The sequence below is a fragment of the Telmatherina bonti genome (assembly GCF_933228915.1).
Source record: "Telmatherina bonti genome assembly, chromosome: 8".
NCBI lineage: Eukaryota > Metazoa > Chordata > Actinopteri > Atheriniformes > Telmatherinidae > Telmatherina > Telmatherina bonti.
The window spans coordinates 34976889-34993421 of record NC_136626.1 but is presented as its reverse complement, the minus strand read 5'-3'; the positions used below and the strand labels follow the sequence as shown (position 1 = coordinate 34993421).

The window sequence follows — 16533 nt, the reverse complement described above, 5'->3', positions numbered from 1 at the left end:
ATGATAGCCCTTTAAAACATAATCAGTAATTTTTCAGTCATATGTAGCTGATTTTATAGAGAACTTCAAAGAAAACTGAAATCTGAAACTCATTAAAATATTTTGGTATATTTTTTTTTCTATTGCAGTGTAAACCTAATATTTAGTTATGAGAATAGAAAATAAACTGAGATCTGGTTTTATGGCTGATTTGACTAATTCAGTGCTCAAAAACTGTCATAAAATTAAAATTTTCAGGTGTGTACACAGGATCTACATGACAAAAAATAAAAGCAAGTTAAGCTGGTTTCTCAAAAAGATGCTAAATAATTTTGCATGAATCCATTTTACTTTAATGACGAGGAAGAAAAAAGCTGATGGAACCTGCGTGACAAGCTCCTATGCAGAGAGGAAGTTCATAACCTGAAATGAAAAATCCAAGTCCCCCTTAAAGTTCTACTTTAATATGTGTTTTTCTCCTTTGTTAAAATAGATTTAAATGAAGTGTTTATTAAAAAAACAAAACAAAACAAAAAAAAAACAAGGTAAAATGTTTAGATGTTTTACTTTCTTTTCCTTTAGTCAGAAACTTTCAAACTATAAGGTCTAAAGATGATTTTTTTTTTTTTTTAATCACAAAATTGAACAAAAAATACAGAACATAAACTGATATGTCAGGGGGTCAAGAATTAAATGAAAATAGGTACATAAAGAACATACAGGCCATGGAAAATACATTTTTTAAATAAAATTGAGCATCTTCACCTGTGTATACGTCTATACACATACATGTACAAATTATCAGTGAGACCATATCAGTGAAATAAGAATTGTCCATTATGCCCGTAGTTTATAAGGCCTAAGGATTTTCAAGATCTTTAATTATGGTGCTGTATTGAAAAAGTTCTTGTGAAAACATTGCAAAGTTCGGCTTGCCATCAGCCCATGTCCTTTTATGAATATGAAACTTTCCCATGAGTATGACAAGTTGTACAAAAATGTCTAATCCTTTTCCACTTTTTTTTTATCTTCAAAATAAAAAAAATGTTCTTCTCTTTTAAATGTATGCATGTTCTGTTTTCCTTTGAATAAAAGTTTGTACATTAATCCAGAACACTTTACTGAACAAACAGTGATAAAATAGATGATCAATAGTTTCTACATCCAGGCTGCAGAAGGTGCAAAAGTAATCCATCTCAAAATGAAATCTTTCTAAATGTTTTTGGCTGGAATAACTTTGTGTATAATTTTGTAAGAAACCTCTCTAATTTTATTGTTAAGAAAAAAAAAAATCATTCATCAACCATGCCTTTCTCCAGTCAATATTATTAAAGAGAGATGTCCAAACATATTTAGCAGAAGGAACAGTTACATTTACCAAAAGATTTCTAATGTATTTCATACAACATTTGTCCTTTGTAATATCTACATTTTCAAGAAAATATTATTGACAGGAGCCATCATTTAACGCTCAGATCTAGATCCTACAAGTAACTGTAAAACGTTCCTTGGGATAGCAGTAAAAACATTATCATATTCCTTTGGTGGGACTGTTATGTCAAATTTAGATGTAAATCTTCATAAGGTAACAGTTTACCATTTGCTTTCATAAATTGTGAGACCACTAATGATGAACTTAGTACAAGAACCTCCGTTCTTGTCCATTCTAAACATCAATCTGTTGTTTTCACACGTCAGCCAATAGGGATTAAGCACTAAGCAAAAAAAAACAAAAAAAAAAAAAAACAAAAAAAACAAACTCCTTCAGAACAAGTTCTATTGGTTGCTTTGAGGGACGCCCCGCCTTTTTCCGAATTCCCCAGCAGAACTCGCATCCCATTGGTCTAGCCGGTTGGAGCGCAGACAACAACAAACAAGATAGGGTGAAGATCGTCGGGATGGATGCAGGTAAGCAAGATTTTATAGCATTTACAGCATTTAGATATTTTCTTTACTCTTAACAGCACCCTCTCGTGACAAAATATTCACAGCGTCACTGTCCCATCCATAGCAGCTTTATAATAATGGCATTGTCAAGACTAAGCGCGAGTCCAACACAGACTTTGTAGCGACGATGACGTTAGCTTGGCTAAAGCTAACTGCTAACTAACATTAGCTTGTTGTTTTGGTGAAAGGTGAGAAAAAACAACACTGACAGCCTGTTCTACCACCGTGTAATTTACAGCCCAGTGTCCTGCTGTAAAGTGTGGCGATGCCATGTGTTGTTGTGAAGTTTCGTTTTCTATAAGTTACCCCGACTCCTTTCTTTGTGGCTGTTCCTGCTAGCATGACGTTACACCCAGAATGAGCATCTCTGTCGGGTGTTTTCTATCTGTTAGCAACGAGGATGCTAAAGGAAAGCTGACATGTGATAACTTGTTCTGCAAGGCTCATGTTCAGGAGCAGCATCACTCTGCTTTCCCATTTCATTTCCTTACTCTGCCACCATAAAGCCCCTGAAGATATGAGCCTGGAAATCTCAGCTCCTGGCTCCATAACCATCTATAGAAAATAGTTCTGAAGACTTTATAAACACCGGCCTCTATTGAATATTATGATTATTTAATGCAATTTATATCTATGTTTTTTGTCTTTCGTTTTTTAAAAGATGAGCTGGACACTTTGTCCAATGCTGCTGTGCTGACTGACTTCTGACAAACTGGTTTCACTGTCTGAAACTGGAATTCTTAAACATTACAATCACAGGAATAAAGTTGCCTATGTATTCATTGCATGTTGTCCCATTTCAATTCCGATTTCGATTGAAATTGCGATTCTCACAATCCTCCGATATTGCTGATTTTTGTAGATTAAAAACAAAAAAAATGTATAAAACTTTTATTTTTACTCGTCATGTTTCTTCATTTCAATGAGGAAAAAACAACACAGTAGCCAGATCATCATTCTGCTGCTATAATGCCCAAGAAGACAAGTAAAAAGATCCATAAAAACAATAAAAATGACATTTTATAGTGCATTCGTTTTATTTATTTGAAAAAAAAGATTTTTTTAACAAAAAAAAAAAATCTATTTTAAAATAGTGAAGAAAAAAAATCCAGATTTACGATTTTTCGATTCAATTTTCCCACTCCTATAAAAACACATATACTTATCATTCTGCACCAAGATGTTGCATATGTTCTATAAGTCTGTTGTGGAGAGTGCAGTCAGCTTTGCAGCATCTGCTGGGGTAGTAGCATCAGAACCAGAGACTTGAAGAGAATCAACAAACTGATCCAGAAAGCTGCTTCTGTGCTTGGAGTAACTCTGGAGCCGCTGGAGCTGATTGTCCAAAGAAGAATGCTACACAAGCTGATAAGAGGTTGGAGGATTCTTCACACCCTCCCCACAAACACAGTGATGAAACAACAAAGTGTGTTCAGTGAGAGGCTTCTTCAGGTCCGATGTAAGACTGAAGATTACAAAAGATCATTCCTGCCAACAGCCATCAGCCTCCGGATCTCCTCAAATTAATAATCATATACTACAATATTGAATTTCCCTTTGGGGATTAATGAAGTATTTTTTTATTTAATTTCATTCTATCTCCAAGCTAACTTAACAAGCATTTTATGGCTCTAAAAGGTGTTAAAAGCCGTTATGCAATATGATAAGTTATTTTGACAAATCTTTATTAACTCATGGACAGTCGTTTGTGATTTTTTTCTTCTTATACATAATAAAAAAAATCTACCAAACATACATTTTAAGTAAATGTCTTTTAAAATACCCAAATATCATGAACAGGAGAACTATTTTCCAACTCTTGATGTCTGAAATGTATTTGTTTCACGTTGAAATTAGTTTTAAAATGTAAGTGACTCCTATCAAAAATTTAAATAAGTTAATTGCACATAAGAAAATGTGATCAGGTAACTTTAGAGTTGTTCACGTTTATTGGCATTAAAAAAAAAGAAACCAGATTCTAACATCAGTAAAGATTATAACCTGCAGCATTTGCTTCTTTGAGGTTTCCCGAATCCTTAGCATTGTCTGTTTTTGCAGCTACCTTGACGTACGACACACTTCGCTTTGGAGAGATAGAAGATTTTCCTGAGACCTCGGAGCCTGTGTGGATCCTGGGGAAAGAATACAGTGCACTCACAGGTAGAGCTGTGTACGACATTATACATCAGGGGTGTCCAGATCCGCTCCTCAAGGGGCCACAATCCTGCAGGTTCTACATGTATCCCTGCTCCAACACACCTCACTCAAGTTAATTAGTCATTATACAGAACCTCATTGGCTGTTGGATCTATTTAATGGAAGCCAGGTGTGTTGGACCAGGGACACATGAAAAACCAGCAGGACAGCGGTCCTTTGGACACCCCTGGTATGCATCCTGTAAAACTGTCCTGTTGTGATGTGGATACTTTCTAATGCATTGCTCTCTTCCTTTGATATAGAGAAAGAAGATATTTTGTCAGACGTCACTTCGCGACTTTGGTTCACATACAGAAAAAACTTTCCACCTATTGGTGAGTTGATACAGTAGCTGTGAGGGTTTTCACTTCTAGTTGCAGGGAGGAACTCATGGTCGACTCTTTAATATGTTACAGGTGGAACTGGACCAACATCAGACACAGGATGGGGATGCATGTTACGGTGTGGACAGATGATCCTAGGAGAGGCCTTGATGTGCAGACATTTAGGCAGAGGTAGGACACCTTAAAGATAAGAAAACAATGACATGGACATCTCTTTTGTTTGCATGTAAAGTAGATTTAATCACTGTGTGGTACTAATAATTTCTCTACAGTAATAAATATTGATGGTGAAAGTGGCTCGGAGGACATTACTAAGATGAAGCAACACTACTGAGCTATTCAGCTGTGTTAAAAGTGCCTCTTTAGTAGTGGATAATACTGATGAAAACAAATGTAAGAACTTTATAATGTGGTCATAAAGGGCAACAAGCCAGGTGGTGTGCAGGACATTAAAGTGATGTAACTTTGCAGGATGAAAACTTTCTTCCACTTCCCTTTTAATTTTCTTGGTTTCCTGATTCTTTTGCATCAGTTTCGTAAGGATTAAACAACGAGGAGCTATGCATTACACGGTTATAACGCACGATGCACAGCAGAGTGGTGTTCCTCCGTCTAATGCATGGATCCCAGTTGTTTAATCTGCTTCTACCATGGTCCCACACAGTAAACAGTTTATAAAAAATTTGCATTTCTTTTTTACAACACTTGCTAAATATGCTAAAATATGTTGGCCTCTCTGTATTTTTTATGCCAAACAACCGCCATCAAGCTGCAGCGCGTTTCTCTCATTCATCTTTTAAAAGACGGCTGATCTGAATCAGTTGATTAACGTGTTGCTACGGCAACGCTACGTAACAGAAGGATATAACAGTGATTTAACTCACCGAACTATGTGTGTGTATATAGGAAAATAATGCACGCCAGTTCTGTTTAAAGTTCTTAGTGACCGTGGTATTATGTATGTTATTGCACGTTTATAAATGATAAAGATGGCCACATAAATATCAGGGATTATCATCAGCCTGTAGCTTTAGCCAGCATTTCATCTAGTTTTGGAAAAGATGATACTAAACAGGATGGAAGATTTTGTACTGACCTCAGATAACCCGTTTGTTTATCAATTATGATTCATAGAAGAATTATTTTCAGATTATAATTTTAAAGGAGGATCGTAAACAAACATGTCATGACTTCCAATTTCTCTGCCGTTGTTCTGAAAGTTTGTACTGTGACCTTGGACATAATATAACCCACGGCCTGACTGATGATTGGGATATCTGCAGGTATTGTCATCTTATGTATCCAACAAGCTAATATGCTGATGAGTAACTTTATCATGAGCTCTGCATGCATATTGTATCTTTATGCACGCTGGCGTTTGTGGCAGTGCTGCAGGAGAAGCAGTTCAACGAACTCGCTGTATGGAGTGAGGCTGCTGAAAGGTGCAGAAATAGAGCCGTGCAAGCCAAAGTTATGTTGGCATAACCACCTTTAGTAACGTGCTGTGAAACCTTATTGTGTATACATATGAGTAGTTTCTGCAAGCATCACTTTATCATTGACGGACCCGGCTTTAAACTCACTCTGGTTTTATTATAATATGTGGAACCATTGCCATGACACGTTTCTCCTTTTAGCTGTGGACCTGCATGTCTTTTATTGAGTAACGCATTGTAAGCGGTACCAGACAGAGCTTGTTTAAGCCTGACTTGGTTATTGCTGCTTTGTTTTCAGACTGGAGATGGGCCAAAGGCCAGAAACAAAGAGAAGAGTATACCAGTATCCTCAATGCCTTCATTGACAAAAAAGACAGCTATTATTCCATCCATCAAATTGGTGAGTGAGTCTTTTCCGATTAAATCAAGCGATCTCGTGGGATGTCCAAACCGAGCTGGCATAAAACTGCACTTGTTGTTTACAGCCCAAATGGGAGTTGGAGAGGGAAAGCCTATCGGCCAGTGGTATGGACCAAACACAGTTGCCCAGGTTCTAAAGTAAGTATGGGAATTAAAAGGTCTTCATGGGGTATCTGTGCCATGTGTGAATGGATTAAGGGGTTTAAATCTCTGCTGATGCATCTCCGTGTTGGTGGGGGAAGTGGTCCCTCTGAGCCCCTCCATGGTTGACCATACGCCGAGTGCATCGACTGCGTTCTCCTGGATCAGTCTCAGTTCAGAAACCTGAATAGAAGCAGACAAACAGCAGGGGTGCTTGTTTTAAGGACCGGGAAGGGAAGCATTATAGATATAATGCTCCCCTTGATGTTCTGGATTTTTATTTTATTTTTCTATTTGTTTTGCATAATTGTTTGTATTACAAAGTTTGTATTGCTGGACTGGAGAGGATGGAAGAGGGACAGAAGGAGATTAGAGAAGAAGAGAAAACAGAAAAACACCTTCTTAGAGAAAGAGAAACACAAAGAATGAGACAGAGAACAACCAACATACATATGTACATACATAAGCACACATACACACCCGCATATATATACACGTATCCACTTTGGTCTGCGTGGATTCTTTTTAACTGAAATTACACGACGCAACCACTGCAGTCTTCCCATTATCTTTGACTGATTCGGCATCCATCTTGGGTCCAACCTGTTCTGTGAGGTCGCTCCAGCCAGAAGTCCTCCTCAGAGATTTTGCTCCATATTGGCATGATAGGATATTTGCTGCACATCACCATGAGAATCTCCCGTTCCACCTCATCATGATGAGAATCTCCCGTTCCACCACATCATGATGAGAATCTCCCGTTCCACCTCATCATGATGAGAATCTCCCGTTCCACCTCATCATGATGAGAATCTCCCGTTCCACCTCATCATGATGAGAATCTCCCGTTCCACCACATCATGATGAGAATCTCCCGTTCCCCCTCATCATTGGAACCAGTGCTTACTGGACTTCCTGTTGTCTTTCCATCATCTCCAACCAGTCTGTCCATTCTCCTCTGACCTCTGACATCAACCAGACATTCTGGTCCAGACAACTGCTGCTCGCTGGATATTTTCTCTTCTTCAGACCTTCTCTGGAAACACTAGAGATGGTTGTGTGTGGAAAATCCCTGTAAACACTCAGACCAACAACCATGCTGCGTTCACAGTCACTTAAATCTCCTTTATTCCTCATTCTGATGCTCAGTTTGACATTCATCAGGTCGCCTTCATCATGTCTACATGACTAGATGTTGCTGCCATGTGATTGGCTGATTATCTAATAAAGTGAGCAGTGAATGTATGCCTCATTGACTTCATTGTCTTCATCTCATTATCACCCATATTGTTACTGCTGTTGTTACGCGAAGTTCATCTAGTTTGTATTCACAGTAAGGAAAAATTACATCTTTATAATATTTATATTTTGCTGTGCTGCAAATCGATGATGAATGATTTAATCGATGAACTTGCTTTTCAGCTCAGTTTGTATCGATATCTTTCTGTCAAACATCTAAAACTCTGAACTTGCTCTAAAAAGATGCCATTTTACCCAGCTGAAATGTTGTCTCACTTTCAGGAAGCTGGCCGTGTTTGATACATGGAGCAGATTAGTTGTACACGTGGCGATGGACAACACTGTCATCATCGAAGAGATCAGTGAGTGCAGCTGTGTTGTAACACAGTGTTTCAGCTGGTTTATTAGCATAACCCATTTAAATGTCCCTTCTCTGCTTCCATTGCACTTTTTATTGTTTGCTTTGATTCTTTACAAAAGTTATGTTTGGACTAAATGTCACTGCTGGAGCAGGAAACAGCCCTTGTAAAATGATACAGTGTTTCTCTGCAAGGCCAGTTTAAAGTAAAACAATAAAGTTAATCTTAATACTTAATTGTGGTCTAACTCAGTATGCTATTATAGATACTACTAGATTTTAAAGCATGTCCATGCCTGTCCTCTCTTTGCTGATCTGGTTATGTTCTCTGCAGAGCGTCTTTGCATGCCCTGGCTGGACATTGCAGGCGCTTGTGGAGACCCAGAGGGAGTCGGGGAGCTCAACGGCTGCCTGGAGGGAGCGTGCGCCCTGGCTGAAGAGGAGACGGCTCTTTGGAAACCTCTGGTTCTGCTCATCCCCCTCAGGCTGGGCCTGAGTGATATCAATGAGGCTTACATCGAAACCCTCAAAGTAAGAAGTTTCCTCTGTCCATCAGTGCTGCTTTTAAATGAAGAATTTCTTTTTCTAGCCTTTTTATGGTGAGCGATGACGATCATTACGGATGTAATTTACAGGAAATTGGTTTATATATATGTATGTATACATTCCCACCATCAGTACAGCTGCTTCATTTACATAAATATTCTTATTGATTTCATAATTCAGCAAATTAAAAATGCTGTACTGTTACATGACAATGTTATTATTAAGTAATGTATTTTAGTCTAATGGATCAAATAACACCAATTAAAGAATGTAATGAAAGTAATATTGGAAAGCTAAGTGTTTTACCGAAATTATGTCAGATAATCCATCATCGTGGCTTTGGATTAATAACCCCCACTGCATGCATTTTCTTTTATTAACCTGCAGCTTCACGGCCAATATTTTTTTAAAGTGTGCAGGTGAAACCCGACTTCACGTGTTGGAAGTTACCTTTTGTTACATCAGAGGAAGCTGCATGAGGCTGCAGTTGTAGCTGTGAGCATAAGAATCACCCAGAAATTAGCTGTGGGTCATGTTGTTGGAAAGTTTTAAAACATTAAATAGAAAGAAATTGCTTTTAAAATGTGCTTATAAACCATTGGAGGTCTGTGATTTAATCAGCGCTGTGGTCAGTTTCTCTCAAAAATGCAGATTTGAAAAATTTCTCCCAGTTTTTAACATAGATTGAACCTTGAAAAATACTGAAAAAGATGTGATTGTTTAAACTTGATCGCCCATTGTTCCTGTATCAGTGTAAAAGTGGGATGATCTTTTTATGTATGAAATGGTTGAATCAGCTGATCCTATTGGCTGAAATTATTTATCCAGGTTTGATTATTTTTGTGAAGATTTCAGTCAATTGTGTTTATTAAAGTTGGTAAAAATAAATAGATAAAAGAAAGCAAAATGAAATTATTGGATGACAGAGGAAAAGCTGTGCTGAAAAAGACACAAAACATGGAGATGATAACCCTTTTCTATGGCATATCAAAGTATTTGATGAGTGTAGCTGGGCCGATGAACGTTTATTTAGCCAATATTGATTCCTAAGACTCAGATTGATCCGATCTTATGTTTGCTTTTCCGATGAAAACTACATTTATTCATCTGATTCCAGATGAAATGTTCCATGTCACAAGATAAATTGACCTGATCAGTTGTAGTTACATGGTGGACAGATTTATAACGATCAGCCTTTGTTTAGTGAGCTGGGCCCTCACATTAGCAGCTAATGCTAAGACAGTGGACTCTCATATTAGCAGCTAATGCTAAGATGGTGGACTCTCACATTAGCATCTAATGCTAAGACAGTGGGCTCTCACATTAGCAGCTAATGCTAAAACAGTGGACCTTCACATTAGCAGCTAATGTTAAGACAGTGGGCTCTCACATTAGCATCTAATGCTAAGACTATGGACTCTCACATTAGCAACTAATGCTAAGACAGTGGACCCTCACATTAGCAGCTAATGCTAAGACAGTGGACTCTCACATTAGCAGCTAATGCTAAGACGGTGGACTCTCACATTAGCATCTAATGCTAAGACAGTGGACTCTCACATTAGCAGCTAATGCTAAAACAGTGGACTCTCACATTAGCATCTAATGCTAAGACAGTGGACTCTCGCATTAGCAGCTAATGTTAGGACAGTGGGGTCTCACATTAGCAGCTAATGCTAAAACAGTGGACTCTCACATTAGCATCTAATGCTAAGACAGTGGACTCTCACATTAGCAGCTAATGTTAAGACAGTGGGCTCTCACATTAGCAGCTAATGCTACAACAGTGGACTCTCACATTAGCAGCTAATGTTAAGACAGTGGGCTCTAACATTAGCAGCTAATGCTAAGACAGTGGACTCTCACATTAGCATCTAATGCTAAGACTGTTGGCTCTCACATTAGCAGCTAATGCTAAGACTGTGGGCTCTCACATTAGCATCTAATGCTAAGACAGTGGGCTCTCACATTAGCATCTAATGCTAAGACAGTGGACTCTCACATTAGCAGCTAATATTAAGGCAGTGGGCTCTCACATTAGCATCTAATGCTAAAACTGTGAGCTCCCACAATTAGCAGCTAATGCTAATACTCTTGACTCTCACATTAGCAGTTAATGCTAAGACAGTGGGCTGTCAGTATAATAAAATGAATTAGTATAATAACACCCAGCCTGATTGATGGCCTAATTCAGCTCAGACCTTTAAGTATGTCGCTGGTTATTTTGAGTCTGAGTATTGTTAAACTCAGGCAGCCTCAGAGGAACTGTCCTTGAATAAAATCTGTTTAAACTTCATATAAGCTCAAGCGTAAACATGATTTCCTTCCTCAGATCAAATACTGCCAGTTTTTAGGACAGGTGTGATATCTGATGCTTAAGACTTGGAAGGACTGAAAGAAGTTTAAGATTTGACAGGAACTTTATCATTTATTCTAAGATAAATAGATAGATAGATAAACTATGATGTCTCTTCACAGCAATGCTTCATGCTGCCTCAGTCCCTGGGTGTCATCGGGGGGAAACCCAACAGTGCCCATTACTTCATTGGTTATGTCGGTATGTCCTCTGATTATGAAGCTGCGTTTTGCCATCATCTCATACACATCCTTTTTTTCCCCCTCTTTCTTTTCTTAAGTGTGTTTGTCTTTGTCTCTGTCTCCAGGAGAGGAGCTCGTCTATTTAGATCCACACACCACACAGCCTGCCGTGGAGCCGTGTGAAGACGGCCAGGTCCCCGATGAGACATACCACTGTCAGCACCCGCCCTGCCGCATGCACATCTGTGAACTGGACCCATCCATAGCAGCGGTAGGACATCCACGGTTCCTCCAAGTTGACCGAGTTCTTAAATAAAAGTGAGAAACTTCATGTTCTGTAGCTGATTGTTTCTGGTGTTTGACAGGGTTTCTTCTGCAGGACGGAGGACGAGTTTGATGACTGGTGTATGCGCATGAGAAGGGTACGGCTGCCATATTTTCTTGTGTTTTACTAAAAGAAATTATCACTTTGGTTTTAGGGATGTCACGATTATATCAGGATATCTCTGTTAATTTCCTCACAACAGATGTATGAACCCACATGGACACTCCTGATAAGTCTGTAAGTAGAGAAGTTAGAAACCCAGGAGAAACATCTGTCTAGCTTTAACTTCCAGCTGTCCTGCAGCAGAATATCTGCGGTTTTACACATAAATGAAGCTGCAACAGTGGACATAAAGAAACAACTTATAAGGAAATAAATATGCTTCCTTCTTTATAAACGACAAAATAGAAGGGAAGATATCAAGGTCATGGAGTGAATGTTTGAACAGTGAACTATTTGTCCATGTAACATTCAGTAAATGACGCTTAACTTATCGCATTTCGCTGTTGGCCAAACCAGTCGTGGATATTTACAGAAGACACTAACCTTGATTTAAATTTATATTAGGTACAAGTCTGGTACATGTGTGTTTAGCTTTAATGGATCGTACAAAAGCTCCTGGTTACCATGCAGGTACATTCTTTATCCAGGAGGATAAGTGGGGCTGGACTTAATCCCAGTCGGTACTGGGTTGGAAGCACCTTACAGGTTGCCAATCCATCACAGGACTGTGATAAAACATATTTGGTTTCTTTCCTCTTTTCGTCTCAACTTATTATGTCATGCTTTACAGTCTGGCTAACCGTCCTATAATAGCTACAACAAATATGTCCAAACCAAGCAGCAACCTGCGGCGGTTAAAAGTAAAGCCTGCGCAGAAGCACATAAAACTGCAGTTCCCCCTTCATCCACTAGGGGCTCTAAAACCAAGTGAATCTCCATAGACTCCCATGTTAAAAAGACCAACTTCACAGCAGAAATAAACATGGTTACAGCAGAAATAAACATGTTTACAGCCTGGTACAAAAACATTTTAGGTTTAATAGGTCAGGTTTACCTTCATGACAACTGTAGGTGGGAGTGAATTTAAAATTGCTGCATTTAAAAGTAATTTCATCTCAAAATTCAGCATACTTTGGGACGTGTCCTTTTGATTGACAGGTGCTCAATATCCCGCTGCAAGAAGGCAGAGTGTAGAACAACCGCGGTTTTTAGCTGACTAACAACTTTAAATAGCTTTAGCCCGCCTTCCTCCATTAGCTGGTTAGCTCCTGTTAGCTCAGTTAGCTCTTAGCTACAGGCAGATCGGAGTTCGCTTGATGTTATTCATCCACTCCCACACTCACACCTTCGCTCTCAGCTCCACCTTTTTCCCACTTGTGTATTTACCGGGAGAGACGACACGTGTGACGCTGCCAAGATGGCGACGGTAGGAACCGCCCTATGGCTTTCAGTTCAGCTCCTCAGAAACCTACGGGTCCATCGTGTACATACAGATCATGATCCTAATCAATCGGATCAGGGATTCCAGCGATCTGATCAGTAGTGTGTTTACATGATGGAAGGATTTTATATGGCGGGAACACTTTACACATGCGTATTGTGGCCTTTAGAACAGCAAGAACTTTTTTTTTATTTTTTTTTATTATTCTTATTTTAACTTTCTGACTTGAGATGCCTCATAATCCTGAACTTTTTACAGCAAAATAATCCTGTCTGCTACGGTCCTCTTTGGGACTGTTGTCACTTTTTTTTCCAAGTCTTTCCTGAAAGTCATTATGTCACCTGACCCCCCCCCCCCCCCCACATGCGTCAGGCTTGTTCAGAAACAACACAAACCATCAGAATGATTGTAGATATGGTTGTTTTTCCCTGCTGGTCCCATCATGACAAGGTCGAAACCACCTTTCTGACCAAGGTCAGTGGGATGAGCTGAGACGTGATGCAACTTTATTCTGATTGGTGGTTCGACCAGATCAGACGTTTTTCATAGAAACGCAGCTAATGTCAGTATAACCGTAAATTTAATCTGATTGCTTGGAAGGAACAACTTTCTTACGTCTCATTATGCAGCCGACATGGAACAAAGCAAAGCAACACGAGCAGTAACACACCGGTGTTTCCATTCCTGTGGGACTTACGCTGTGCCTAAATGTTAAAAAGTCCTGAATGGAAAGCGACATTGTGCTGTTTAATAGTGTGATTAATATCAAATAATTGTGACATCCATGTTTAGGTTAAAGGTGGAGTATGTAAGATTTTCAATACTTTCAAAATAAATTAACTAATTAAATAACTACAATCATAATTAGATAGTTTAGGTTCCAGTCTGTCCATATTTGATGTTATTAAATTACAAGTTTAATTAATGACCCTTCTTAAATGTTTGCCTACCAGTAAAAAAATGTGCTTCTTGTCATTTGTCATTAATTAAACTTGTAATTTTTTTTTTTTTTTTTTTTTTGTCTTGTCCAGCATTTAGGCAAGCAGAATGATGGTCTGGATGCTGTGTTCTGCTGAGCAAATTTTCTCTGCCAAGGGAAGCTTTATAGATATAATGATCCCCTTGACTTTCTGAATTTTTATTTTATTTCTATGTTTATTTTGTATTGTTGTTTGAATTGTAGAGTTTGTACTGCTGGACCAGAGAGGACAGACAAAAGACAGAAAGAGAAAGGAGAAGAAACACCTCATAAGAAAAGGGAAAGAGATAAAGGGAGAGAAAAGGGAGAGAAAAAAACAACTAAAAAATAACCCAAAAACAAAAAGAAAGAAAACAACCTACAGATGTATACATACACACATACAGGCACACACATACATATACACACACATACACACGCATACATACACATACATATACACACACGTATACACCCATAATATATATATATACACAAATATATACATATGTACACATATACATATACACATACATACATTTACACACACACCTCTATGCACACACATACACACACATACATACGTACAAACATATACGCACTTGCCAGTATTAACACATATACATACACATACAAGCCAACTTTAGATCATAGTAACTAAACTATGAATCTAAAAAGTTAAATATAAATGAGAAACAAACAGAAATGAGAAAACTAGCTGCTGTTAGTGAATAAACCTGCAGACGACTCGGTGACTGTGTCACATGCAGAACATGCAGAGTGGAACGTGTTCCGGAAAAGGTGATCATGCCAGTGTGACCCTTCCCACACAAAGGCAAGAGGCACGCCAGGAGTACCCCCGAGACCAGGGCCATCGGCAGCCATCCCCAGGCACAGACCCCAACCGCCCCACCCCGGAGCCAGCCATGCACCGACCCAGGAGGAGGCAGAGGGGGGTCCCAGCCAGAGTCCCCCGCAGTCAGGGGGAACAGGCCCCAGCAGGCCCGGACCAGCGAGGACCGGCCCCGCCGGGCACCGGCCACCCAGGGCAGACAGAGCGCGGGCCCCACGGCCCCAAGAGCCCAGAAGCAACCCCCCACCCCCGCAGGCAGAGGGCCCAGCCCACACCGACGGAGGGCCGGGATCCCCAGACCGCCACCGAGCGGCAGCCAGGCCGCACCCCAGCGCACCAGCAGCGCTCCCCGAGCACCAAGACCCTCCACGCACCCACGCACACAAACACACACACATACGCACACACGTGCACACACACACACACGCGCACACACACACACACACACACACACACACACACACACACACATGCACCCACCCACCTACCCCCACCCACACGCATCCACACTTCCTCCTTAAACACACCCTATACACCCATTCTCTTACACACGCTCAAACTCACACTCTCCTACCCCCGTTCTTTATACACACACACCCCCTCACACACACATCCCTGCTCCCTCTATAATCACCCATTCTTCCATACACGCATACCCCACTCTACACACACACACACACACACACACACACACACACACACCTCCCTACACCCCTCTATCCACATTCATGTTTGCCTACCAGTAAAAAAATGTGCTTTTTGTCATTTGTCATTAATTAAACTTTAATTTAATAACGCATCAAATATGGACAGACTGGAACCTACATGTTCAAAAAACTAATTATGATTGTAGTTATTTTATTAGTTAATTTATTTTGAAAATATTGAAAATCTTACATACTCCACCTTTAAAGGAATAAAAATGATGTAATTTACTTTTTATCTTCTAGCTGTCCTGCAAGAAAGGCGGCCTGCCCATGTTTGAATTAGTGGACAGTCAGCCTGCTCACATGGTCAGCGTGGATGCTCTGAACCTCACCCCTGGTAAAACAACGGCATATTTAACTCAGTCTAAAAGCTGTGTTCATGTCATTTTAATGTTTGTTTTATTCATTTCTTCATAGATTTCTCAGACTCGGACAGGTTGGAGCGCTTCTTCGATTCAGAAGACGAGGAGTTTGAGATCTTGTCCCTGTGAAGAACTCAATGAACAATGATTTACCGTTCTCTGCAGAAGACCCTCAGTCTCTTCTCTGTGTCAGAAGGGAAGCCTGAGGGGGGGGATGAACATTTATTGGAGAGCTTTTGAGCCAGTCCAGCTGCAGCGGTGTGAAGAACACAGCGTTCTTCCCAACAGCCTCTGTTCTTTGTGTCCAACATCCAGACTGCCTGGTGGGAGCTGTAGCAGGAGCTCAGGATCAATTCTGTATGCACATCTTCACATACACGTTTCCATTCGAGTCTTAACACTTTCAATGTTTATTCTGAAGTGATATGGTGCCTTTCCCTGACTCCATAAGTAAAATTGCCATAACGGTTTTATGTTGTGTAGAAATACAAACGGATCATGACGGCTTGCGCGGTTTGTCACTAATAACTTAAGTCTGTAACAGCCTGCAATGAAACCAAATCCACTCAAACCTGAAGACAAGTTTTAATTATTGTTGATGCAAAGTATCCTTGCCAAGTCAAAATACAGTAGTCTGTTAAAAGATGATTTATTTAATCAGAAACATGTAGGCAGGTGACAGAATAGACGTGTAAAAGGAATAAGAGTTAAATAAAGACAGAATCTGATATTTGACAGCT

At 39.7% G+C, this 16533-nt stretch overlaps 1 protein-coding gene across 1 annotated transcript; it reads left to right on the top strand.

Moving 5' to 3' along the window:
- The first annotated feature begins 1843 nt into the window (after positions 1-1843).
- On the top strand, positions 1844-16493 carry atg4b (autophagy related 4B, cysteine peptidase). The gene is made up of 13 exons (XM_079245304.1): positions 1844-1887; positions 3985-4086; positions 4386-4457; positions 4539-4637; positions 6201-6302; positions 6388-6460; positions 7985-8064; positions 8395-8591; positions 11085-11163; positions 11270-11415; positions 11510-11566; positions 15675-15768; positions 15849-16493. Exons 1-13 carry the CDS (start codon positions 1878-1880, stop codon positions 15920-15922), a joined length of 1185 nt encoding a protein of 394 aa, XP_079101430.1. The 5' UTR covers positions 1844-1877; the 3' UTR covers positions 15923-16493.
- The last annotated feature ends 40 nt before the right edge of the window (positions 16494-16533 follow it).